This window comes from Amblyomma americanum, chromosome 10 (genome assembly GCF_052857255.1).
Source record: "Amblyomma americanum isolate KBUSLIRL-KWMA chromosome 10, ASM5285725v1, whole genome shotgun sequence".
In the NCBI taxonomy this organism is placed as follows: Eukaryota; Metazoa; Arthropoda; class Arachnida; order Ixodida; family Ixodidae; genus Amblyomma; species Amblyomma americanum.
In genome coordinates, this window is record NC_135506.1 from 120,699,892 (window position 1) to 120,727,822 (window position 27,931).

At 48.3% G+C, this 27,931-nt stretch overlaps 1 protein-coding gene across 1 annotated transcript; it reads right to left on the reverse strand.

Annotated features, from left to right (window-relative positions):
- Positions 1–77: 77 nt before the first annotated feature.
- LOC144108677 (membrane metallo-endopeptidase-like 1) lies at positions 78–27,931 on the reverse strand. Its single transcript, XM_077641854.1, has 5 exons — positions 27,660–27,931; positions 16,158–16,392; positions 5,240–7,134; positions 3,483–3,831; positions 78–468 (listed from the first exon to the last, which is right to left on the reverse strand). Exons 1-5 carry the CDS (start codon positions 27,929–27,931, stop codon positions 154–156), a joined length of 3,066 nt encoding a protein of 1,021 aa, XP_077497980.1. The 3' UTR covers positions 78–153.

Consider the following 27,931-nt stretch of genomic DNA (forward strand, 5'->3'; position numbering starts at 1 on the left):
ATACAAGGTAAGTCTCAAAACAACTTCCACTTCGTCCACATTGTGCTAAAAATTCGGAATGTCTGAAAAGGATGGAATTATTTTAGCGTGAAAGGTCGTGTCGGGTCTAAATACCGAAGAGGTCAGTCGATAGTGGCGATCTCCATCATTTCGCTATGACAAAGGGGACCAATGTTTTTGGACAGAGTCAAAGACGCGGCACATTGCACTATCAAACGGACGCATAGGTGTGTCGCGCATGCAGTGGAACGCCGCTGCGAACGCCGGCAGATGGCGCAGCGGGAAGTTCACCCGCTGCTCGGGCGGGAGTCGCTGGTGTGTGGCGTAGTTGTGCGCCTTGTAGGCGTCGTCGCTGCTCTCGCAGTTGTCGCGAGCAAAGTGCACGAAAAAGAGCTGCTCGGATGTGAAGTTCGGCAGCGGCGCCAAACGGAAGTCGACGTTCCAGATGCGGTTCACATGCAGCATCTCCTGTAGGTGAAAAACATTTTCATAAGCACCGCACAAAGCAACTATATGGGCAGTGCGTAGATTTTTCTCTCTAAGGGCGGAAAATGTCCGTATCTGAGTGCGTTAAGCGATAGGACAACAGCCCCCACAAAGTGGGCAAATAGCTTGAGGCTCTTAGAGTTACTACGCTTGAAAATATTGCACCGATAACTGCGTCACATCGCGAAAGGGACCGACTATAGGTGTGTCAAACAGCTTCACTCAGCCGGACGTCGTGCTAAGAGTGTGGGGCTTCGCCATGGACTCTTAAATCCCAGAATTGAAGCTTGGTGGGAGAGTTGGTCGTTCGTAACTTTTGAACAGCGTGAGACCAAGACCCAACAAGCAAGAGCGCACAGCGCCACGAGCGCTAACTTCCGTTTATTTCTTGCTTATGTCAGGTATAATTATTCACAAGAAAGCACCAGTAAGAAAGAAAGAGAGTTGTATGATTCACACAAGCTGATACCGCTGAGTTCTTTTCTGGTCACCAGCCACATAAAAACATTAGCCATTTTTGATCGAAACCTCTACTTCACGACGAGAGCTGCAAAAGCCGTTTCACGCAGAACCCTGGCTGCGTTTTTATGGAGGAAAAACGCTAAGGCGCCCGTGTGCTGTGCGATGTCAGTGCACGTTAAAGATCCCCAAGTGGTCGAAATTATTCCGGAGCCCTCCACTACGGCACCTCTCTCTTCCTTTCTTCTTTCGCTCCCTCCTTTATCCCTTCCCTTACGGCGCAGTTCAGGTGTCCAACGATATATGAGAGAGATATGGCGCCATTTCCTCTCCCCAAAAAAACCAATTAAAAAAATAGAAGCCTGGCCTTCAACAGGCCTAGTGGGCTTAAATATACAAATAAAGTAAATATCGTCACAATTTATACCTGAATCCGTGACGGCGCGATCAGATCAGCTTTGTTGGCCTGTGCACGAGAGCACTATATGCTATGGCCGCAGCCCATCACGCCTGCTGTTAAACTACAACGAACTGTCGCGCTCCGCATTTCACGTCGTCGTATTCATCAACTCATACTACCATCGAACTAATATCGTCTCCAGACGTGCCGACGACCTATCAGAGCAAACACCATTGGCCAACGGGACTAAATCCCTGCTTTTGCACGTCTACTTGGTTTAACTACGTTAAAACCCTACCGCATTTATTTTAAAGTGGGACCGCCGCAATGGTCTGCGGGATAGGGATACCATCAAGGCGGTGGAGATTACAAGTGCAGGAAACAGGCGCAGGAAAGGAAGAGAACAGGAATACATCTTTCTTAATGTAAAAAAAGCTTATGTTTATATATCGTTAGCGACCAAAAAGAACTGAGCGGTATCAAGATGTGTCGTCGTGATCTGTTTCTTGCTGGCGCTCCTTGTGAACAGATACACCTGACATAAGCAAGAAGTAAACAACTGGAAGTTAGCTTTCTTGTCATGCGCTCTTGCTTGTCTAGTCTTTGTCTTGCGCTGTTTAGTAGTTAAGCTCTTACAGCGTTACGCAGCACAAGTTCCTTGGTGGAAATGAAGTCACGTGATGCCATGCCACATCCTATTCGGCTCTAACGATAACTACAAACCTTGTTCACGATAATAATACCGCAAAATGATCTAGCGACCATTCCTGACTAAGAAGTAATCATATGTCGTATCTGTTAAAATGATATCCGCGGCTGCTATGGGAAAATGTTCAGAGTTTGGTTTACCTCGCTTAACGTACCAAAAGGACGCCGTAGTGGGAGGCTCCGGATAATTTCAACCACATGGTTTTCCCTAACGTGCACTGACATGCTGACGAGCTGAACAGGTTATATTCGTTTTGAGCCAAACATAGGCTAGCTGCCCTCCAAGGAATCAAAATTGCTTTTCTCCGGCTAATTTCTAGTTGTGGTCAGACAAAATGTGACTGCTTGGTCTCAATAAAGTTACAACTGGCTACCGCCAGTAGCTCACTGCCTGGGTAAGCTGTTTCAGTAACGTTTGCTTGGAAGGTAGTTGATCCACGTTTTCAGGAAGGAATACATTTTAGCGCAGCACGTAAAGCGCCTCTCTTCTCCATTTTTTGCGCTGCGCAAAATGTATTCCGCCTTGAAAATATAAGCTGCTCTTAGCTTATTTATTTTCTCTAATGTTAAAAGGCTGTCTTTGCACTCTATATGTGAAGACCTTTGCCCATTACTTTATGTCGCCTTCTAGTTAATGAGCTTTACATAAATATAAGAAAACCGGATATAAATAATTACTCGCCAAAGTCATTCATCCCAAAGATAGACCCTTATGAGACCGCACTGAGGCTAGATTTAGGAAGGGTTCTCAAAAATTGCTTGTATCTAATGTTACCCATCAGGATATCAACTATTCTGTTGATAATAAAGTTCTCTGTGCAAGACTGCCATATATATGAAAAGTTTCTATAATGTAGCAACAAGAGAAGAGTCACAGAAGTGATGCTTAGAGAAAAAGCTGGAGAACGCGCGTAAATGCTAGTAAAAGCGCGGATCAATATGTCGTTCAAGCCGTTCCTGATGCCACAGCACCCGTGTCCGAATGTCTATGCGGTGCTTCTCCAGTCAAGACAGTTTAGTTGATATTCCGATGTCGTCTCTAGCGGGTAATGTCGTTATTTCTATCTGGGTTGGTTCTGACACTCTCTCGCTACATCTGGGTATGTCCACGCCAAATCTGTGTCCTGCCCGTTCACTAACCCACCTCAACATCCTGGGAGACCATCCTTCTGGCCTCACGAGCCGATGAACAGCTGAAGCTGTCTGACAGTGCCAGGTTAGAAGAGGTCAGATGGTTCTCGCACTGGGCACTCCTCACAGGAAAGTTTTTATTTTTGCTTTATTCTCTTTCTCATCCTACAGTATAACTTCGCACATTAGATGCGTTTTAGCAAGGTCCTGCTTCATCTTCCTGGTTATTGTTTATTCCTGTGCATTTCCCATATAGTACAGCGCTTGTCATCACCCAGACACAGTTTCCGCCGCCCACCTTGAAAGCGGCGTGCGTCAAGGCGACGGCCGCCGTGTGCGCAAGCAGCGCGTAGCGTGCCTCGTCCGGATCAACGTCGGCATCGTGGCGCATCGACCCCGACACGATGCGGAAGTCACGCGCCAGGCAGTCGAGCAGCTCGTCCAGCAGCCGCTGAGCCCGGTCCGTGTAGCGAAGCTGTGTGCTGCTTTCGTCCGCCGTACCATCGTCCAGCAGGGAGGGCACCAGGCCGAAGTAGAGCCTGACAGCCATGCGCGCCAGCTGAAAGGCGAACGCCGTGCCGTTGCCCGGCACCGAAGCGTTCACGATGCCAAATGGAACGTACACAGCCTGGTGTCCCGGGCTGAACCTATAAGGGCAGAAGTAGGGATGGCTTGCCGCGGAGGTGGAAACTTTGTAGAACGAAACTGATGCACCCCCCCCCCCCTGTTGCAGAATGTTCTAACTTCACTCTCCTAACTTCACTCTCTTCTATAAAAGTGAGTACTCTAGAGGGCAGCTCCCGGCCACGGCGGCCGAATTTCGATAGAGGGAAAATTTTAGGGGCACGTGTACTGTGCGATGCCAGTGCACGTTAAAGAATAATAATAATAATATTTGGTTTTTGGGGCAAGGAAATGGCGCAGTATCTGCCTCATATATCGGCGGATAACTGATCCGCGTCGTAAAGGAAGAGATAAAAGAGGGGTGAAAGAAGAAAGGAAGAAAGAGGTTCTGTAGTGGTGGGCTCCGGAATAATTTCTACCACCTAGGGATCTATAACGTGCATTGACATCGCACAGCACACGGGCGTCTTAGCGTTTTGCCAAGGTGGTCAAAATTTCCGAGCCCTTCACTACGGCATTCTTAATAGCCTTAGTCGCTTTGGGAAGTTAAGCCACCATAAACCGTAAGCCAACCATCTACTTCAGCTCTAACTTTTGGACAACTTTGTTGAGTTGGCCAGTTGCTGGCTTCGCCTTCTCAGAGCGCCAAGTACTAGTGGGTTTCATTAACGTGCACGTGGAAATACTGATTTAACGTTAAGACTGGACTGCAAACACATCAGAGGATAAACAAAGAACACAAAAGGAATGAAAAACAGGACACGAAAATATTAGTACGAAATCGTACGAACGCTTCACGGAAGAAGCTGGAGCTAGCGGCCGCCCAGAATGAACGATCTCCGTTTTGCGCACACTGCTTTCAGCCTCCTGCTTTCACTCTGCAATTGCGCTTGCTGGCTACCGACTGAGCCACCATAATGAAGATGTGAGAGACTTAATTCATCGTGCTGTGTTTGAAACGACTGTGCTGCGTGTGACAGTGAGCTTCAGCAAGATGCAAGCACACTTTGTTTTTCAATGCTGTGTGCTGCCGATTATGTTTTGCCGTTTTCTACGGGCTGGCCGGGCTTCCATTTCTTTTGTATTCGCCACACGCACTCTTCGAGGGATATGCAGCGCCATGGAATAGCAGTTATGCTATTTTTACTATGCTATGCGATTCTTGAAGGGGACACCAAGCTAAAAGAATCATAATTCCTGCGGTTTTTTCCCCCACACAGGAGGTGCAAAACTCTTGGGAAAGCGTGCTTCTATGGTCGGGCTCTATAGTACTCCTCGTATGACGCTGCGATTGACAGCCAGATTTACAGGACACCCTATTCAAAACTGTCTTATGCATGCTTCGCTCGTATTGCACTTGTCATAGGTATTCGCGGCTCCACTTAATGCAGGCGCTAACGCGACCAGCAACAGCCTTTGAAGATTTCATACCTGGCAAGTGTCCCGAAAGCGTCGCCGACTTCGCGCGGCCGTGCTCTTCGCGTAAGCTGCGCTCGCCGCTGGCTCTGGGAAACCTTGGACGCCTCGTAGAACAGGTGGAACGGACTGCTGCCAGGTGGAAGGGCCCCTCCCGCGCACTGGTCTACTTTCAGCGACCACGGCGGATAGAAGCGGGCCAGTCGGAGACGTCTCAACATGAAATGGACCACGTGGCGCGTCCTGCTGTCCATCCAAGAGTAACGGCGAATACTGCGGAAGAACATGCTCTCCAGTTGAGACATCCAGGCTCGGCTGGTGAGGTCCGTGCCGGTGGCAAGGGTGAGCTTCGCGTGGGCCTTTACCACACACACGGGGAGCACAGACTCGACGGCGCGCAGGCACAGAACCCACTTGGGGGTAGGAGAGAGGACGCGACCAGTGGCCTGGACGCTGTATAGCTTCATAAGGTTCATGCTGTCTGGCAGAAAAGGCGCCACAGAGACAATTAGGCGGAAGCCTAGGAAGTTTAGCAAAGATCTTGGCTCTAACTCATTAAAAAGTTCGGTCAGCTCGTGGTCGAAGTAAACAGGATTACTGTACTGTACTGTGGTGTTCCTTGTTAGGGTACCCTCGAACAAGACGTTGACGAAAGTCTGGAGACCCTGGTCTAGATTCTCAAGGGGAACAAGTTTTACTTCTAAACCGGGGAAATGCGGCTTCTTCTTGGCGATACTCTTGAAGACTGCCATGACATCTGACGTGAGCTCGTAAAGCATGCCGGATGTATTGAAGAGTTGAGCGGACTCGGAGATAGCGGCTTGAAACAGTGAGACAATAGCGCTGTGCTGGTCGTCGCCTCGAAAAAACAACAGCCGGGGAAGCTGGAGTTCTATTACTGACTGTCCGTACGTCTTGTCAATTGCCGCTTGGACACCGACGAGGGCAGCCAGCCCGAACTCCCGCATAAGCCTCGCAGCGGCAGACCACACGTCAAACACTGTGACAGTAACTTCGCTCTCGACAGGCCAGCGTTGCGCTGGTGGCCATGTTGCAAATAGTTGTCTCAGTTCAATGGTACTTTCGTCGCCATGTTTAGTCATGCAGGCCTGGTAGAGTCGCTTTGCTTCTACCACATCATTGTGCGTGGAGTCCAGTATATACTCAAGAACGTTGGTGTGCATGATATCCTCCATCATTGTGTCTATGGACGTCGCCACACCAATTCCTGCAGCTGGATTCTGCATCAAATGCTCCCAGTGGCTACACACATATTGGTAGAAGTTATCGCATGGTGACACGTCGTGGTTAAGGAGGCCAGCAAAATACTCGCCGTCTTTTATACAAGAGTCAGTAGAACACTCGTACGATCGCGTAGGTGGGACCACCGATGGCGTTATATCAGTGCTTGGTATGGGCGGAGTTAGTGTGGAGGATCCGCTCTGCCAGCCTGGACCACTTCCGCGAGAAAGCAGGACTATGACGCAAATCCACACAATGCACACAATTGCCAGGACTACGACAAGGTTGCTCTCGGGATATATAACAGTCGTCTGGTTCTCAAGCTCTCTGAGGATCTCATCCATGTCTTGTTTGCTCTCTGTGTCAGCTTCTTGGTCAGCTTCAGCCGCTAGTGGAAGCGGTTGTACCTCTGGCTCGGCCTCATGTGAATGCTGTTCACCCAACGGCTTTTCTTGTCCAGATGACGGCTCTTCACTGCTGCCATTCTTCTCAGCAGGCGCGGTCTTTTCACTTCGGTTAGACGCTGACGACTTCAGCGACTTTTCTGACGACCCACTCTCATGTTTGGTGGGCACCGCACCTGCAGTCGTGGCAACTGAACTGGTGCCTGTGGGCACAGCGCCCGGTATGGCCTCTCGGGAAGGCGATTTTGCGCCCTTCGGTGTGCCCTGAGCGGAGGAAAAAACATCGTCGAGGCGATCTTCGTTGTTGTCTTCTGCATTTCCGCTGGCTTGAATCTCCGCATCGTCATGCTCTTTGGAAGCAGTAGTTCCGTGTATAGTTTTTTCGGGTTCCGTGAAACCTGTAGTGTCAAGTCCTATTGATCCCTCATGGCTGCTAGCAGTGCTCCCTTTAGTGCCACAAATGCCTGAAATACTCGATAAAACGGAACCTCGTCTAGATTCTGGTATCAGAGCAGCGTCTTTGGCGGGAGTCTGTGCCTCCTCTGACGCTGCTTTCGTGGACGCTCCTTCACGCGGCAGTTTTTCGCCAGCCTCAGCTTCAAATGCTCCAGACCGTGGTTTATAGGTGTCTTCGGAAATGGGGCTCTCTGATTTGGCTTCGCCAACCTCCTGAATGGACTGCCTACGTTCATCAAAGGCGTCAGTCTTATGAGAAGCCTTTAAGATTCCGTGATGTTGTGCCTGAGCTTGACATTCCTCTGTAACTCCAGCGGCACTTGTCCTTTTTTCCTTCGCGACAGCAACCGCACTGATCTCTTCGTGAGATATGTTCCTGAGTCCTGGGCTAGGAGAGCCTGCTTCTCCACGGCCAGAAGTTTTCGATGCTCTTCTGTTGGCGGCTATTGATGGCTTTCTGGAGGCCGTCTTCGCCGGCACGTCACCGTTGATAGAAGATATTGTAGTGTCAGAGTGCAACATTTGCGACGCAACCTCGGAGCTTTGCCTCAGCTTCACATTTCGCGTCGGCAAAGGTTTTGCCGGGTGCTTTTCATGTAATAGCTTAGACTCGGCCTTTGCCTTTCCTGGCAGCCTGCGGCCAGACAAAGGAGAAAGCTTTGGACTTTCCGCCGGAAGCTTAAGAAGAGCTGCAGTGGACTTTGCAGCAACCGATGCTACTGATGGCGCCCCTGAGTGCCTCCTTTTCGACGCTCGTGAATCCTTTCCTGGTCGTTTGGAGAGCTTGGATCTTGAGGCGCTCGTGTCTAAAGAAAATATGGATGTTTTACTGGTGACTTTGGAAGCGTGGCGCTGCTTCTCACCTTTCTTTTCATGCAGCAACGATGTCTTCGTCTCCTTAAGCTTCCTGTCGCTTGCCGTTGAGGACCTCCTTCGTCGCCTGTCTGCCGCGTTTTGCGAGGACCACGAGAACGTCTCGTACCTCACAGTTCTTCTGCTTGTAGACCAACTCATTTCGCGAAAGTAAGTGCCCGACCTTTCGTCTCCGTCATGTGGTCGGTGTTCGTAGTTTTGGGCTACCGGAAATGCCGAGGAGTTTGTTAGCCACGGTGGTACCTGCGATTCGAAGCGGCGGCTTACGGTCTGTTTGAGCATTAGGATGGGTTCAAATTTAGAGAGAGACTTGATTTCCCGAAAGCAGACGGCCAACATGTAGGAATGGAATAAACAACGCAGATAACAGGATGCTGAATTCCATTTTTTGACTAAATCAGGAAGTAAACGTATTGTGTAAAAGTGTGCTGAAACTCGCTCGTAGAGCCGTAAGGCATAGCATTAGGTTCTAGAGTTGGTTTTGTGCGCCATACTTGCGTACTGTTTAGTATGGACGAGAGTACCTAACTATATTACAAGCAATGAAGCAGCCCATCTGCTTGTCTTCAGTGGTACACGCCAATAATCCTGATAATGTAACCTGCAAAAGAAACAATTCGCATAGACGTGAGGCCGTAATCTGGTGCTCTTATTTAAAGCAAGACAAATGCGGAGTTATAAGTACCAGAAAACCTGGCGCACATATTTAGACAAAATCTGAAACGCCTTCCAGTGTTTCAAGCATCCAAGGTATCTCCCGGTTTATTTTCTTGGGTTACTCATGAGCGTAACAGCGTTCGCTAATGCATGCAAACCTCCAGTGTTGCTCTAAACATCAGCGGTGCCGGTTGAAACCCCCAACTAATATACTGAGTATTGCGGAGCGCGTGTGGCCTCGGGTTCAGCGTGGGGACCGAGTTAACGTGGAAAGTTAGAACAAAGCCGAAAGTGGCATAACTGCTTATAAATCGCGACACCGTTTACCTGCCAAGAAAACAGCGCGCGGTTCAAATGAAATAAGCTTCCCCAATTGTAAATTACACGCTACACTGCAGCTATTCGCGTTCAACTCAACGACCATTACAAAAAGCGGCACAGTCCGTTCCCTGCTCACCTTTCGGGGGGAAGACGACAATTCGACAATAAAATTAAATGTTGGTCAAATGCGTAGGGGAATCCCTCAAGGTGGACTATACATTTCCCACTTCAAGTTATTGATCAATTCGCGCTCGCCCTACCATAACCTTGCCGTCCCAGTTAGCTCAGCAGGTAGAGTGACTACTCGAGTGAAAGGGTGTTCCGGGTTTAGAACCCCGGACCAGGACGAATTTTTTTTCACTACGAAGTTCCTGACAAAGCTGTATAGCTTTTCTTTGTAGCCCTATGGCTGCGCTTGGTTGGATGCCAATAAGTAATACTCTCTCATTATAAAGCCAATTGTGCTGGACATCCGCACTGTCGATTAAGCGTTAAAATTAAGTTTTTTCCGTCGTGCGTGTCAAAGCTCGTCTGTGACGCGTGTCAAGAACAGACCAGAGGTGCCTTGAGCAGCTGCCAACGACTCTCGTGAATGCACTGAGGTTCTCAATGTCTGATGCTTCTCCCTCGCTTTCTGTAGTTGCTGAGGAGCCTTGTGGGCTCAGGCACAGCAGAATTCCTTAGCGCATGCTTCAGTGACCGGCGCAGATCACTAAACACGTTTCACGAACGACGGCATTGCCGTATATACTTTTTAAGTTCGTATACTGCCGGCAACTTCTGTGCTCAAGCGCACCATTTTGTTTGCAGTGATCACCTGGGGTTGTCCGTCGATGGCCTTCGACTGTCGTTCCCATGGTGTTCTCTCTTCTCGCTGAGGCCTCCTGCAAACTCGATTCAGTTGCGATGTAATAAATATGCTGTTTTCCGCTAACCAATAATTTCTTGCCAGTTTGCAATAAAACAACCGACGCTGCCAGCGATGTTCTATCACTTTTCTTTCGGTTTATGTTGTTGGAGTCTCCATGTAGCAACACTTGATTTTATTTGCTTGGAAAATGGTCTTGGTCGGAATATATACCTGAACACCGAGAGCAAAACAAAAGCGGAAATTCTATATCATAGAAAATACGCTGCAGAAAAAATTGCCTGTGATTAAAGCAAATTGTGTTTTACGCAAACGGCAGCTTGTAAAAAAAAAAACAGTGTTTTGTTGCCGTAGAAAGAATTCATTAAGAATACTTTGAGCGCAGGGAGAAAGCTGTTGAACGGTAGAAAAGGCAATTCGAAAAAGCGTGCAGTTTTGCTTCAAACGTGACTGTGGAAATATCCTGCTCTCCAATGGCTATGTTTTCTTAGGTGGTCCAGGTATATTAGCGTTACGAAGGGGAAGGTCTCTTCAAGACGGTATTTCTTACCGGCAACTTGATTCTTGTTCATTTTTTCAGTGCTCTTGATTACATGCTTGCGTATTCTAAATGTTGCGTAATTGAAGTGCCGTATGCCAGTGAGGTAATACGAGAAGGTGAGTAATGGCGCTCGTGCCTAAGCCGACAGTGCTTCTGACCTGCAGTTGCGAAGGCTTCGTTATTATATGTGAACCGGAGTAAATAGTTAGTGGCATCGAGAGGATACGCACAAAACCTTCCCAACACCCGCTTGCTGTTTGTTGGGCTACAAAGTCGGAAGGAAAAAATACGAATGATTCAGGAATATGAAATCAAGTGATGAGCGCTAGCTAAGTTGTTTTCACCCATGCTTTCGACAAATTCGGATACCAACGTGCACATCATGAAACTGAAGACGCCCCATACTGTATTACTACACTACGTGGAGTTTCCAAAGCATGCAGGCCGCCTCGAAAATCTCTAACTCGCAGTCTGAGCAGTGGGAGGCCTTGCTGTCTAGCTCAAGCCTAGAGGACCAAAGACAGCTGCTTCAGCGGCGCAGTAAACCACTAAGGCCGTAAGAGCCCTGGACTAAGGACCCCTGCCGGTTGGGGGTGGGAGCAAAGCTCTTTATTGAATATAATGATTGTCGCTGCCAATTTTGCGGACCACTTCAAGGCTGAGGATGCATTTCTTGTATCCGCGGTTATGGTCACTCTCTGTTGCATGTTATTTCCTTGCGATATGCCGGCAGGTTAACTGAAATTTATAAAGTTACGATAAAGAAACCACTTGAGAAGAAATAGAGATTTTTTACTGATTTAGGGCAACCTAAATCAACTACAGAAAAGAATAGACAACATGGGAGATAAGATATATGCAAACCAATTAACCCAGTACGCCGTTCTGCTAAAGAAATAAGTTTGGATCACACAATTAGTGCAAACGGTAATCGGTTCCTTCAGTGTTGTGCATTATAGCTGATTTTTCAGTATTTTGTTTTTGCTTTTAAAATGCAGGCTGTCACGATCTTTTCTGCTTCGGCTATTTCTTAATCTCGAATGACTTACTGTCCTGTAGCCCTTTCATGTACAATGTTTCATGTGCCTTCAAATCAAATTAAATCAAATCCATTAAAACTTTATTTCTTGTGCGAGAGTGGCTTATTTGGTGACGCTGAGGACCATGGAAGCAGCGGTGGTCCGCTGCCGGTCAGGCTGAGCAGGGTCTCGCTCGCAGTAAAGGAGGGCCCCGAGGAGAAAAGAAGCCGTCCTGGCGACTCCGGGTGCCGACAATACAACCAGGTCGTAGTACGCCTTTAGGCTTTGAGCATGCACAGTCTCGGAGCCACGGCTCCAGAGATCGGCAGGCTGCGTTTGTGGCTGAATAATGTAGTTGACTAGGGATGTGCGCCTCAGGACGCGGAAGGGGCCATGGTATTTATAGCTAAGTTTCTTGGAGAGGCCGGGAATACTGGGGGGCATCCACAGCCACACGAGTGAACCAGTTGGGAAGGCCGGTGCAAGCTGATCTTCGTCATGGCGGTGTTTCTGGCGTCCTTGAGTGTCTGTCGTGAACGACCTTGCGATCTGGCGGCAGTGTTGGGCGTGCATGGCAGCTTCAGAGACAGTTGTACACTCAGGTGCGGTAGGGCGGTTGGGAAGAATTGTGTCAATGGGGGCGGATGGATGCCGGCCGTAAAGCAAAAAAAAAAGAAACGGATGGAAGCCGGTGGTAGATTGTACAGCAGTGTTACAGGCATACGTTATACATGGGACAAGAAGGTTCCAGTTCGTGTGGTTGGCAGCAACGTATATGACCAGCCTGTGACCAAGGGTGAGATTAAAGCGTTCGGTTAGGCCATTTGTTTGTGGATGGAAGACGGTTCAAGTCCGATGAATTATATTGCACTCGGTGAGCAGAGCTTCAACGACGTCAGACAAGAAGACGCGACCTCTGTCACTAAGCAATTTACGAGAAGCATCGTGGCTAAGAATGGAACGCTGCAGAATGAACGACGCCACATCACGAGCTACAGCAGCCGGGAGCGCAGCGGTCTCATCATATGTGGTCAGGTGATCAATGGCAGCAATGACCCAGCGGTTGCCAGCAGCGGTGTACGGCCGAGCCCCATATAAGTCGATTCCAACGCGGTCGAAGGGGCGAAACGGACAGTGTAGTGCCTGCAACTCGCTAGCGGCGCTATGAGGCTGTTGCTTACAGCGTTGGCAGGTGGGGCACTCGCTGACGTACTTTAATAAGTTGTACACGCCGCGCCAGTAGTACCTGAGACGGATGCGACTGTATGTCTTCAATGCTACGGAGTTACCGCATTGCAGGTCAGGGTGGAAACAGGTACCGATTTGGGAGCATAGATGGCGGGGAATGACGAGAAGCCATTTTTGTTCATCACGGTTGCAGTTACGCCGATAAAGGAGGTTATCCTGACTGGCAAAATGTGAAGCTTGGCGGCGAAGGGTGCGGGATGCCGAAACCGTAGATGGGCCGCAGAGAAGGTGAGAAGACAGGCCATCCACTAACCTTTACACTTCTCTAAGGGCCTGTCGCACATGGTGAGCGAAGGCCCAGTTGCTTCGAGGGCGGAGAGGCTGGCAACCTCGGCCGGTAGCGAGGAGCGCGACAAGGTATCGTCGTCTTGATTCTTGCGGCCCGACCGGTAGACGACACCAATGCTATTTTCATGGAGGCGGAGAGCCCATCAAGCCGGGTGGCCGGAGGGATCTTTTAGCGAAGAAAGCCAAAAAAGGGCAAGGTGGTCCTTGACCACGTCAAAATGACGCCCTTATAGGTAAGGCCGAAACTTGCCGAGGGCCCCAAACGACGGACAAGCACTTCTTTTCCGTGATAGAGTGGTTGGACTCTGCTTTAATCTTGGTGCGGCTGGCATAAGCAAGTACATATTCAGCGTATCCTGATTTGCGCTGAGCGAGCACAGCACCGAGCGCAATACCACTGGCCTCAGCATACTTCAGTTGGAGCTTGTGGATCAAAGTGGCGCAGGATGGTTGGCAACGTGAGAAAATTGCGCAAGGTGTCGTAGGCATCGTCGCATGCAGGCAACAAACTCGAGAAATACACGTTACTGCCAAGGAACAGAGTTAACAGGGCAACTATCGCTTCAAAGTTGCCGCTAAACGCCGAAAATAGGAACAGAGGCCGAGGAAGCTGTGGAAGCCCTATGTGGAAGTAGGTTTGAGAAAAGCCATCGCAGCACGAAGTTTGGTGGTGTCGAGACGGGTACCCTTCTTTCACACAACGTGGCCTAAAGCGGTTAATTCGGGATCAGCAAAGCGGCACTTTTTTCAAGTTGAGCTGCAGCCCGGCGTCCGCAAGGCAGGTCAAGACGGGCTTGACCCGCGCAAGGTGAGTTTAGAAGTGTGGCGAATATACTAAGACGTCGTACTGATAGCACAGGCACGACTTCCACTTCACGCCGCGCAAAATAGTATCCATCATGCGCTAGAAAGTAGCCGAATCAGTTTCAGAGGCCAAAAGGCATGACGTGGAATTCATACAGGGCGTCAGAAGTCACAAAAGCTGTTTTTGTGCGATCTCGGCTGCTATGGTCACCTGCCAGTACTCAGAGCACAAATCCAGAGAAGAGCAGAGTTCCGCTCCTTGAGGACGTCCAAAGCGCCATCAAACCTTGGAGGAGGGTAAACGTCTCTCCGTGTTATCTTATTCAGGCGGCAGTAATCAACGCAGAAACGAATATAGCCATCTTCTTCACATGTACCACGAGTGAAGCCCATGGACGGTGAGAGGCCTGAATCATGCTACTCTCAATAATGGAGGTAACCTGTTTCTGAATAACATGACGCTCAGTTGCGGAGACATGATATGGGCGATGACGTAGAGGGGCATGGCCACGGGTGTCGATGTGATGGGCGACAGTCGACGTGCGGCTCAAAGCGGGTTGATGGGAATCGAAGGAGGAGCGAAACTGATGAAGCAGTGCAAGAAGTTGATTGCCTTGAGGTGCAGGAAGTGTTGCGTCGACGGCGGGACGGAAATCATCTGTAGGCGAAGTGCCGAGAGCGGCAACTGGCGGGCTATGAGCGTCTACGGCGATGGACTGTGGATTGTCATTCTCATCCCGATGGAGAATGAAATCAATGTACTGCATGGTTCTGAGGCACTCACCGCGACACACAGCGGAACAATACGCAAATTATTGGCGGCAAACGACGCGGCAAGACCAGTTGACTGGATGAGTATGGCGTAAGGTATGGGCCGGTACTTACGGCGGTGAAATAAGGGCGATGGCCTAAAAAGTACGGGTCCGAACGCGAAGAAAGGCGTAAGTAATGGGCGCAATAAGAGCAGAGCACGCAGGCAGGTCAACGTCTTCGGCTACGACGGCTTTGTGAGAAGCAGAAGGGGCAGTGGCCACGTGGAATCGCTGAGCTCAAAGAACTCCAGTTCAACAGGAGCACAATCGATGACTGCGTGGCACGGCAGAAAGTCCGAACCCAAGATTATGTCATGAGAACACGTTGGCAAAATGACGAATTCAATTGCGTACAGAACGTCCTGTATAACGACTCGGGCAGTGCACGCTGCTAACGGCGCAGAAGCCTGCGCCCTTGCGGTGAGCGGCGAAAATCCAGAAAGTGGTTCTGTCACTTTTCACAAGGAACGGCAAAAGGTGGCGGCCATCGCAGAAACTGCAGCACCGGTATCGACGAGCGCCAGAACAGAAACACCTTCTACGAAAACTTCGTTAAGAATGTCAGGAGAGCAATGAGGCCTTTGACATTTCGTTGGCGGTGCATTTCTCGCCTGAGGAACTGCGGCATCTAGTTTTCCCCTTGCGGAAGAGTAGGGCGCCGGCGCGTGGGAGAGAGGGAGCGGCGACGCGGTGAAGGTGAGCGCTGGTTTGGGAAAGCGGAGCGGTCAGGCCAAGAACGACGATTCTGGTGCGGCTCGGCTGTCGCTGAGTGTTGAGTTTCAGGACGCCAGTAGCCGGGAAGGCGAGGAGGTAGCGGGGAGACTGGCATACGACGACGACGACAAAGCAGGGCCATATTGACACGCAATAGGCAAGAATAAAAGATGGGGCGATTGTCACCTGTGCACCAGAGATTTCTGATTGGGGGCAGCGGTCGGAAGAAAGGCCGCGTCACTTGAGGGACCGGAGGCACACTCGCCTGAGGCTTAGCGTAGCTTGAGCACTAGTTAGGTGGCCTCGGTCGTGCTACGGCTGCAGCGTATGTCAATAGGGCAGCGACAGGGGTGGGCTGCGGGGCTGGTGCAACTGGCCGGATCGGTTGAAGGGCCTCAGCCACACGTTCAGTGATGGCATGGCAAAGGTCGAACGCCGGGTATGAAGACTGTCCGGAGTGGGGTGACAAAGGAGAGTTGACAAGCAACTTCCTCACGTATGAAGTCTATAAGCTATTGCGATAGCGCCGAGTGATCAGGTGCAGCAGACAGGCCGCCAAGCGATTCGACAGACGCGGCAGGCTGGCGAGTGAGTAGCCTCTGCCTGCGCAACTCGTCGTAACTCTGGCAGAGACTGACAACTTCCGAAACATTGCAAAGATCTCGGGAAAACAGCATCTGAAATACGTCCTGCTCAAAACCCTTCAGAATATCCTTGATTTTGTCAGCCTCGGACATCTGGGCGTTATCGCGCGAGCACAGGTTGACCTCATCTTCGATGTAGCTCGTGAAAGTCTCGCCCGAATGGTGTGACCGTTCGCGCAAGCGTGGCTCGGCGCGCAGCTTTCGGACAGCAGGACGACCGTACACTTCGGAGATGTTCTTTTTGATGGTGGCCCACGCGCAGAGGTCCCCTTCGTGGCTGCGATGCCACAGGTTCGCAACCCGGTCAAACAGAAGAAGTTAGTCAATTTCGTAGCGTCGTCTCACTTGTACGCGCTCACCCGCTCGTAGGACGTGATCGTCAGTCCCGCTGCCGGAGGGAACCGCAACATAAGACTGACAGGTCAATCTGCACAGCTTGATGGATGGCGTCTGCGGGCATACTGGGGGACGGTAGCGTGAAGCTGCGGACTTCAAGGGCATACGGGGACGGCAAACCGAACCCTCACAAAATGTAAGGGCGGTTTTTTTTTTTTTGGAGAAGCTAAGGACGATGGAAGCAGCGGTGAAGCAGCGCTGGTCCGCCATCGGTCAGGCTGAGCAGGGTCTCGCTCGGAGCGATGGCAGTGCGGCTGGGCTAATGACCATCTGCTTCCCATTTAGAAAAAGAAAAATTGATACACGCGTGATTGCATACAGGCGAGGGTCAAAAAGTCACAGACTGCACGGGGATCCTCACTAAACATTATGCGTAATGAATATAAACTAACATCAGGGAGAACACAGCGAGTAATTACACAGAGAAGTAAAACAATTAGGAGGTAACAGAATAATTACAAAGCGAGAAAACATGCAAAAACAAATTAAAAACATTAAACGACATATTTTGATCCCGCAACAAATACTTTAGTGCTTTTTTTATAACGATGCATGGGTGTCGAATACGGCTCGGAGTATATAGAAGATGACAAAGAATTCAGAAATGAAATAACTGCAAATAATGTTAGTTTAACGTAATTGATGTGAATTGTTGGGAGAAGAAAATTGTTCTGGCTCATAAACTGAGTGCAGATGTCTTAAGTTTAATTGTCACGTCAAATGTAAATTTCTTTCCGAAGGTCAGAACTTAAGGTCTGAAAAAGTTATATTTTGACTGATTTACTCGTCATCTATTGTAGCGTACCACAAGGTTCCAGGTTCCGCAGTGCTGGCTCTTCGAACTATACGCGCACTCTGCGGCAGGTAGTCTGGGTGCGGCGAAAGCGCTGCAAGCAAGGTGCTCAATATGCAACGTCTTTTCCTGGTACAGGTCCTGCTGCTGTCAAGTACGCATGCACCTTCGCAGACTATCGCCAAGCTTCATCAAGTCACAACACAAGAATTGGTCATCAAAGATAACACATCGGGCAGCACCGTCGCCGTGGGGACGCCACAGGTGCATGGATATCGGACGTTGTCGACCGTGACGTCATCGACCCTTGGCCCTATAAATTCGGCGCCACACCCGTCCGTCTTCAGTGGGTGCGGCGAAAGCGCTGCAAGCAAGGTGCTCAATATGCAACGTCTTTTCCTGGTACAGGTCCTGCTGCTGTCAAGTACGCATGCACCTTCGCAGACTATCGCCAAGCTTCATCAAGTCACAACAGAAGAATTGGTCGTCAAAGATAACACATCGGGTAGCACCGTCGCCGTGGGGACGCCACAGGTGCATGGATATCGGACGTTGTCGACCGTGACGTCATCGACCCTTGGCCCTATAAATTCGGCGCCACAACCGTCCGTCTTCAGTGGGTGCGGCGAAAGCGCTGCAAGCAAGGTGCTCAATATGCAACGTCTTTTCCTGGTACAGGTTAGTTATGTTTGCACCATACGATCTGACGATCGGTTTCTTGTTCTCTTGCCGTACCCACGCACATGTCTGAACTGTGCCTATAGCTGCTATTGTTCATGTATGCTGCTAATTTGTGGAGATATAGAGATGAATCCAGGTCCAACAGTTGATGAAATGTTTCAGACACTCATTGAGGGGCAGAAAGACATTAGGCTTCGTTTAGAGGCTACAGAAAGAGCACTGGGCAACTTTGGTGATCGCTTAAGTAACATAGAGGCAAACGTAAAAGAGCTGCGGATGAAAACAGATGAAATGGAAAACATAAGCACAGCTTTGAATGGTGTACAGGATGCACTTGCACGGCATCAAGCCAGACTTGAAGATCTAGAAGATAGAAGTCGGAGGTCAAGTTTGATTGTTTTTGGCGTACAGGAAGATCCTATTGAATCAGAGTCGGATTTGCGCAGGAAAGTTATAGATGATGTTTTCTCCGCTAAATTGGGAGTGCAGTGTTCATCTGTAGCTCGAATTCATAGAATGGGGAAAAGTTCTTCTAATCGCCCTGTCATAATGTACTTTCAGGACTATAGGGAAAAGCAAGCAGTCTGGAGCAATGTGTCTAAACTAAAAGGAGAAAACATTAGAATCGATAATGACTACTGCGCGGAAACGTTGTGCAAACGCAAGCATCTTTGGCAAAGTGCAAAACATGAAAAAAAGGCTGGAAGTAAGGTTTCCTTGATTTATGACAAGTTGAAGGTTGATGGGCGGTTCTATAAATGGGATGCTGTTCTAAACTCTAGGAGATTGATAGAACGCAACACCACATCTTTATCTGAAAGTTAATGGCCAGATACGTCCGATGTGCGGTTAGTTTCTCTCAATGCTAGAAGCGTTGTAAACAAAACAGAAAAACTGGAAGAATGTTTGCTCTCTTTGGATCCGCACGTGTGCATCATAACTGAAGCCTGGCTACGTGAGCAAATCAGTGACGATGACATCGTCCCACCAGGTTATCGGCTACATCGGCGGGACCGAGGATCTAGAGGGGGTGGCGTTGCTGTTGTTGTTAAATCCTGTGTCGATGTTGACCTCGAAAGCCAGATTGCTGAGCATGAAAGCCTTTTTTTTTAAATCAAAGTGAAGGAAACAGCGTTTCATTTGTGTGTGGTTTATCGTGCCCCAGATGCTGATGAAAGCTTCTTGAGTAAATTGTATGATCGATTGTTGTTGTTACGAAACAAGAATATGATTGTAACGGGTGACTTTAATTTGCCTTTACTAAATTGGAACAATCTGTCTTTTGGATTATCGCAAACGAGCGATATTATCCTTGATGTTATGCTTGCTCTTGGTCTTGATCAAATAATTACTGAATGTACTCGCGAAACATCAATTCTTGACCTGCTGTTCATTAGCGAAAGATTTAAAGAAGGAACGGTTACAATTGAACCCAGTATATCTGACCATAAGTTAGTTTTTTTTTCCTGGAAAGTTGAAAAATCAAAAACACACGCGCTCGATATTGCTAGAGTTAAAGAATTTAGTCGAGCTGACGATGTGGCGATTATTGACTATATTGAAGAAAATCTTGTGATTACATGTGATGTGGAAGGCTCTTGGCAACGGTTCGCTAATGTGCTTAGGCATTGTATTAAAGATTACTTTCAAGACAGAAAAACATTTAAAAAGCGGAAACATCCATGGATTACTCGTGAAATTATACACATTAAGCGTAGACTTAAGAGATATCGTAAAAAGCATGGGACGTCAACGCCGCTGTTTAAAGACATCAAACATGACCTGTTATCAAAAGTGAGCAGCGCCAGGACTAAATATTTTTCGCACACTTTAGCAGAGTTTCTAAAGTCTGATCCGCAGAAATTTTGGCGGCACTTGAGAAGACCCAAAGATGCACTTACCAAAATAAAAGTTAGAGACAAGATTATCACGGACGCTGCCGAAATAGCTGAGAATTTTAACCAGTATTTCTACGAGGTGTTTTCAGAACTAGATGAATATGAAATAAAAGCAGCGGCTGCACCAGAGGAGGGCATTGAAGTGACTCGTGAGGGTGTCCTGGCGATGCTCTTGAATATTTAGGTGTAACACTTGACAGTAAGTTAAAATGGTCGTCACACATTACTAATATTTCTACAGCCGCATTGAGAAAGCTATGGGTTTTACGAAGAAAGCTAAAAACTGCCCCAGCACACATGAAAAAATTGGCTTACGAAACTTGTGTGCGGTCTTTACTTGAATATGCTTCAATCGTTTGGGACCCGCACACGAAAAAGGACATAATGGTCCTTGAAAAAGTAAATAGGAAAGCGGTTAGGTTTATATACGGAAAATACAAAAGGGAAGACTCTCCATCGCAGTTAATGATGTCAAATAACATTCCTACACTAGAAGTCCGCCGAAAGATTAATAGATTGGTATTCTTGTTTAATAGTTTAACAGGTAAAAATAAACTGAAGCTTCCGGAGTGCATTAAGCGTCCTCTAGTGAGAAGGACTCGGAACGTTCTTGAACATTCACTTACTCCCCTTTTCGCCAAAACTAACAGTTTTAAATACAGTTTTTTCCCTAGAACAGTGCAAGATTGGAATTCGTTACCGGAATCTGTTTTTTCCTCGCAAAATTTTTCTGATGCGTTAAATCGTCTATTTACCTGCTAATATTGATTATATGTATGTTTTGTATACGTGTGCTGCTCATATTGTATAAGTTTATTCGTTTGGTTTATTCTTTTGGTATCCGTGCGCTGCTAACATTGTATAAGTTTATTCTTTTGGTTTTATTCTTTTGGTTTCCGTGTGCTGCTAATATTGAATAACTTTATTCTTTTGGTTATGTAACATTATATGTTCACTCCTGCTTGGGCCAAGCAGTGGCCTGCAGTATTATGAAATAAATAAATAAATGCCCCGAACCTCGCGTTCTATCGCAATCGCTGGCTCTGAAGGGGCGTACAATCTGGAAGGGGAAAACACTATATTCAATGAATCTGCTGTAATTAGAAGTACAATCAGCTAATCACAAAACTTGGAACTGAATACAACCGGACATGTGTTGACTCAGGTCAATTTTGTTCCAAAGCATAGAAAATACAATTCATTTTCACCGAAAAAAAATTACCAGCAGATTTGCCTTATGTTGAAGATGACTGCCTACATAGACTATAGTTTCGCAGCTTAAACTCTGCCGCCTCCAATGACTGTCATGTGCAGCCATCGTGTTCCAGCCTCCCGCGATCTTACCCGATCCCTCCTGATTTCTACATATACACACGCTGAGGTGAGCTGCTATAGATGATTTAATTTTCAGCTGTACCTCGTCAATTTCTAAATTAAGGGTTGTGCCCTCAAGCCTAGTCATGAGATAACAAGTGCGTTATTAAAAAGAAGCTGAAATGGTATTTTGATAACTCGAGGCCGTTCGAGAATTCGGATATATGATGCGCCTAGATAAACAATACCAGATAGTTTTGTACTAGATATTTAAACCGGTGACGTATTCGCTGACTGAAACCGCAGCAAAGTACTGCGTTAAGAAGTGCGGGAAAACTCATAATGGCGTCATCCTTACAGAAATTTCAGGTGTCCGCTCCCTACGCCCGCATGCTGCTGTGCGTCGCCTGATGTCGCCAACGATTTTTGTGGGCTTCACCTTCTCGGGGGGTTTTCTGCCTTGAAGCAACCGTTTCTTCGCTGCCTTACGTGACGTCATTGCGGCCTCTGCCCATCACTGTGCACTGCAGAGAAGCCTGAATGCCGACGCCGTTTTATTTTGCGACTACGTCACCATTTCAAATGCTGGTATAAACAGACTTCGCACGCCATATCTGCAAGTATCACGTTCGACAACATTAAACTGGCTCAGTTCTAAAACATCATCATCATCATCTTGACTCTCCCACTGCAGGGAAAAGGCCTCTTCCATGTCTGTCCAATAAACCCAGTCCTTTGCCTGATGCGGCCACCGTATCCCTGCAAGAATTTGTACAACACGACACATTTAATGCTGTGCGAAATTAACGCCCAAGAATTGACAGGTCCACTTAAAGCGTAAGCGACCGCTGAAGTAGTAGTGCTTAAGTTAATGCCACGCTCATTAACTTAACCACCGCAGAGGTCTAAACAATAGTCGCAAACAGCTAAAGAGAACGTGTGATAGAGACGCTGCCCGTTAGGCGGAAAAGTGTATACTAAAGTCATGGCAGCGAATGCAAAAAGCAAGTGTGTCAGAATAAAAGATTGGGGAGCCTAGTGACACGCAATGGGATGGCGGGAGTCCATACAGCACAAGATGCATTGAAGCACCCTGGGGAAACCAGAGGCAAATGATCATGGAAAGTACCTTTGCAGACAGTGAACCAATGCAGCCTGTAGGTGAAAGAGAGCACGGTCTTCAACTTTTTCAACAAATCAGTTCGAGACTTAACTCGTTCCTTACCGCACTTATTCAAACCGATCACATTTAACGATGGCAAAAAAACTGCCCATTCTACATTATCTGGGCCGCTTGTGCAGAAGTTACGCTATCGAGTATGCTTCAGTTTCAGATACGGTTTTTCGTCAGCCGTATGAGGGAGTATTTTTACACTTTCGGCGAAATCTGCCAATCGAAGCGATCACGATGGACATGGCTTCCAAGGTGCTGTCCTTGCATTGCGCCGCAGCTGCTAAGCTACGACGCTGTACTTGCGATTAATCAGCATCTACACCCGGATTTGTTGATGCAAGTGACTACGTTGTTTTAACAGAGGACGTCCATTCGCCTGATTTTAGTTGCAACACATGTTCCTGCTTCACCCAACCCGGACTACCTACGGGTGCCCGCCCTGTAATTTTCATTTATGCTCTGGCCAAAGAGTTTCGCTGCTTTCAGAGCCTCCCTGAAGGTGCCGGTCATGTTCTCAACGACTCCGTGCTTCTATCAGAGTAGCTGATCGAGCTTCCTCCAAGAGGCCCTGTACCGACCATGGCGCTGCATCGCGGAGTGGGGCAAAACGGTTTGCACGGGCAATTCCTATAATATTTTAACTGACTGAAAATGTTTGCATGAAGAGTCAAGAACAGTAACTGTTTTGGCATAGTTAGGCATAAAATGTATATTCTATATTTTTATCTTTTTAGTTTCTGAGAGTATATTAAATACAATTGTGTATTTTCTGGCACGACTCTCAAATATTTCAATTGAAGATCTTTTCCTCCACAGCAAATGATATTTTGCTTCTTTGTCATTACATATTGAGGTGGTCGCTGCGCTGAGTTCCGCTCTTCGCCACCGCGTAGCTCCGCTGGATCGCTAGACTGTCATAGTATATATATGCGTGTACAAGTTAGTGTGATTAACCATGATGACGTCATAAGGTATTAGTGGGGAACTTAGTAATTAAGTCCACGTCTAATACATCATTGGAAAGAGGAAGTTGAATCTAATTAAGTAACACTAATTAGGCAGATTTTTAACCGTACTTAATCAGTTGATATTTATGTCGCTATAGGAAGGGAAACTATACAAGCGCTAAACATGTGAATTGATCTCCAGGGTCCAGATTACGCAACTGTCAATTAGGAAAATTGTCAAAAACTTGTCACAAAGGTGTCAGAAGCCTCGCTCCTATTGGTCGGTCATGGCCGGCGGCCATTTTGCTTTTTTGCGTCATGGGTGGCTGTAGATTACGTCACGGACGTGGCAGAAGTTGTGACGTTGCACACCTAATTATGCAGCCGCTAATTGATAGTTCTTTGTCACAGTTTCGAGGCCGTCAATTTGACCGTTGAGTTTGTGACAGAAAATGGCGGCGGTGTACGCGGCCATACGACTGAGGCGTTTGCGCTGGCGCGAGCAACGGCGGAGGAGAGGACACGAAGACACGTTTGATTATGTTTGACTTGCCGGACGAGCTGTTTCGACGCATTTTCCGACTCGAGAAGCAGACTGTGGAGTGGCTATGCGACGAACTCGCCGATGAACTGTGAGGTTTGCGTGCGAGTGCGCTGTCGCTGCGGCGGCAGGTGATATATGTGCACTGCGGTTCTTTGTTACCGGCGGCTTTCAAGCTGCCTTTGGTAATGAGGCGTACGCCTGCATCGCACAGTCGACGGTGAGCAAATGCGTACAGCGGGTGTTGGAGGTAATTTGTAATGTTAGTGCGCAGAAGGGGTGGGTGCCGTCGTTACCTCTGTGACACACCGCCACATATGCTGGCAGAGCACTATTATGCCTGCAAAGCACTATTTTTCCCAGCAAATGGCACTTCGTGGTCGTCTTCTGTTTCCCAAGGGAAAAGAAACAAACAACCACTCGTCACATACTGCAAAACCTCGCCTGTTGGCATTTTTGTCGTTGATAGAAAGAGCCGAACAACACAGACTTCAACAAGCTGTCTTCGTCGATTTTGCTCCGTGCGCTCCTTGCAAGTTCGCTTGGCCGGCACGTAGCCTTCACTGCATTCGTTGAAATTTTTCTGCGCACTTAGCTCAACCGCACAGTAGCTCGATTCCAGACGTCACACAAAAAACAATAACACGGCGTGAAATAGCTGCTTTCGTGTGAAGCGGCCTTTTTACTGCCGTCGGCACACCCCCGCGGCACCGAAAGTTACCCACCAGCCAATTCAATAGCACAACTTCGAACGCTTTTTCTTTTGCTTAATATTTTCAAACTTCAAACACAATGCTTTGGCAAAATAAAGTATTAGCTATTTTCATCGGTGCTCATTTCTTATTTCTTTTTAGAAAAAAGTAAGCAGACTGTCCCTCGAATGCTCTCGGGGCGCCGCCCTGCTGTAATTGGCTGAATCCTCGTTGCGTCACGTAGTGACGTCTCATCGTGTCGTCATTTTGACGTCACTGTGAATAACTTGTGAGAGAATTTGTCACAGTTGCGTAATCAGGCCCCAGCTGACCTTGAAAAGAATTTAGTGAAATGTAAAAATAGCAGTGTGTGGACAGATGGATTCATATAGGGTATAACGCAATGTAAGTAACGTGACTTAGCATGACCTCAATCGGCTCGTTGAAAAGGCGCCTACCGTGGCTGCTCTCGACACAGACGACGGTGACATAGCGAAGACGCAGTCGCTTCGATGAGCTCCGGTGCTGGAAGTTGTCCGAAACGCAGTCAACGTTACAAACTCCAAGCCGCGTCTAGTTTACAGATACACCACAGGTTTCGCTCTCTAACCAGGTTCAACAATAGTTAAACCGCAACTAATTTTTTTTTTTGCATCGACTACAACGCAGTGTGATTATGTTGGACACGAGAATGAAAAGACGGCAGAGGGACACTGGCGCGTACAGATGGTATATGACTAAAGAAATGCCGACCATCCCAACACCATCTGGTCATCATGTCGTTCAAGATTCGAAATTGATGGCCGCCGCAGGAACTCTTGCAATAGCGACAGTGCCGCCGCCATTTCGCATAAAAACAAAATAAATGTCAGTGAGCTCCCGGAAATTGCAGTTACTACTCGAGAGAAACTCAGCACATTGGTAACGTTGGAAAGCGTGCCATGGAGCAGCTCAATCCGGAAGATTTGCATCAACCAGCACATTTGTCCACGCACTTAGACACAGGCCGAGCTTGCGGAGCTTTCAACATCGGTCTGCTGCTGATATAGAATGTGGAGTAATTTGTAGTGCAAAATAAATATTTCTTATGGTGGCAAGTGAGAGACGGAGCCAGATTGCTAAGGTACAGGGAGACCCCGGAGCACAGGTTCTGGCCCTGGTACCACTAGTGATCCGTGCGGTTTCACCATGCGTCTTCTCAGACGCAGATCAAAACCAACAGTGAAGGTACCTTGAGCGCAACAAGAATAGCAGCATTTTGCACACAGTTGCACTGAAATGAACACAAGCTACTCGGGAGTAGCAGTGCTCCTTGTGTAGTTTGTAGCCTTAGCTTATCAAGGACAAAGTCATAGTTTTATTTACCGCTTCAAAGCGACATGCACCAACATGCGGTGAGTTGATCCAGGCCCCACAAAACAAAAACAGCTCTATTATTTCCCTAATCACGGGTCAGAAGCAAAAATGCGTATGCATCCCATACGGGAGAGTAGTTGGTTTTTGGGGAAAGGAAATCGCGCTGTATCTGTCTGATATATCATTGGACACCTGAACCACGCCGTAAAGGAAGGAATAAAGGAGGGAGTGAAAGAAGAAAGGAAGAAATAGGTGCCGTATTGGAGGGCTCCGGAATAATTTCGACCACCTGGGGATCTTTAACGTACACTGACATCACACAGCACACAGGTGCCTTAGCGCTTGGCCTCCATAAAAACACAGCCACGCTGTCGGGTTCGAACCCGGGAACTCTGCATCAGTAGCCGAGCACCCTAACCACTGAGCCACCGCGGCGGGTATACGTGAAAGGCGTGAGTGATACGCTGGCGCGAATTCTCGGTTAAGAAGGGGTCCTAACAACGCATAAACCGGCTACCACAATCGGACGCCTTCTTCTCCGCCCGAAAGACATCGGATGCCTTCTCCTCCGCCCGAAAGACCGTCACCCTAAAGAAAAGGCCCAAGGCGTAGCATACAAAATCCCCTGCTCAGTCTGCCCGGCCTTGTACGTAGGGGAAGAATGAGTCAAAACAAAGTGTACATCAGGCAAATGAACCGTCAGGGCAGCGCTGTGGCCGAAAACTGCGATGCATGCGACCACCGAATTGGCTCTGACGGCACTATTGTACTGAAAACCGAAGCTAACCCGAGCAGGAGGCTTCTACTCAAGTCGTGGCACATCCCACAGACACGGAAGAATGTTTACCGCTCCCTGGCGAGACTTCCCTCTTATTACATAATTGGTTTGCGGCCACTGACATAGAGGTCTTCCACACGAGGGCCGAGCTGTGCCTCGCCTGTAGTCACACCATGAAAAAGGGACAGAGCCAGTCCCGAAACGTCGTGTTTTTTCTGGAAATCTAACTTGGTTGGCGTCAGTCATCTTTCTCCTAAAATTTCCCAGCCGGACAGACTTCTGTCAAATGTTTTCTTTTGACTCGTTTCGGGACATTTTGCATCGTGCCATTTGTATCAGACACCATAACTGGCACTCTGAACTTGCTCAAAGCCCGTGATGAGCCTCTAGCGTCAGACGAAGGCAGTCCTAACGTGGTGCAAATGAAGGAGAGTAGTGCTCTTCTGATTTGCACATTTCCGACGTCTTCAACACAGTAAGAAAAAAAAGGCCCGGGAGACCAAATACGTAGTTTTGCTTAGAGGACTTGAAACAAAGGTCACCATGCCAAAGAGGTGCCAGAGTTGCCGCTGACTAGAGCGATCACCTTGTCGAAAGCTAATGTAAGGTTTTACTTCACTGTGTGCGCCAGTTTGTCCACATGTTCTGCTTGCGCTGGTGCGATTGTCCGTGCCAGCCCTAGAAGACAGACAACGACATCAACTGTTCCAGCTTATGCGCTTAGTCGCACCGAAATGCCCAGTGCGTCTACCTCTATCCGTCTACTTTAAGTTCCTTTTGAAGTTCAGCTCTCTCTATATCCTTTCCGTCCCTCTGGAACGACATTATCATTCCCACCTTCTCTGCCTCGTGGCATAATGAACGGAGAGAAAAACGTGCGCAACATGCGGCACATGCTAATGCATGAGAATTTCTGCCTTTTGAGCACGCCGATGTTTTTGTATTAGTGGGCTCTAACGAAAACGTATACTCACCCAAGCGCAGGATACGCGTTTGGTTCCAAGCAGAGCACCTTTCCGCGTGGCAGCCCAGACCCGGAGGTGGTTTTCCCAGCCATTAGCGTCTGCGGGCCGGGAGCGGAAGAAGCCGCAGCAACGGGTTTTGGGAACAGCAGTTCCGACGGGGGGCTGCCGGGTGGGCGTATCTCTTCGTAGACGTCCAGCAAGACGCGCCCGCCTGGAACGCCACGATCGGACCCCGGTGATCCATGGCTGCCCTCAGACTTCGGTGCGGACGCGTCGCGCAT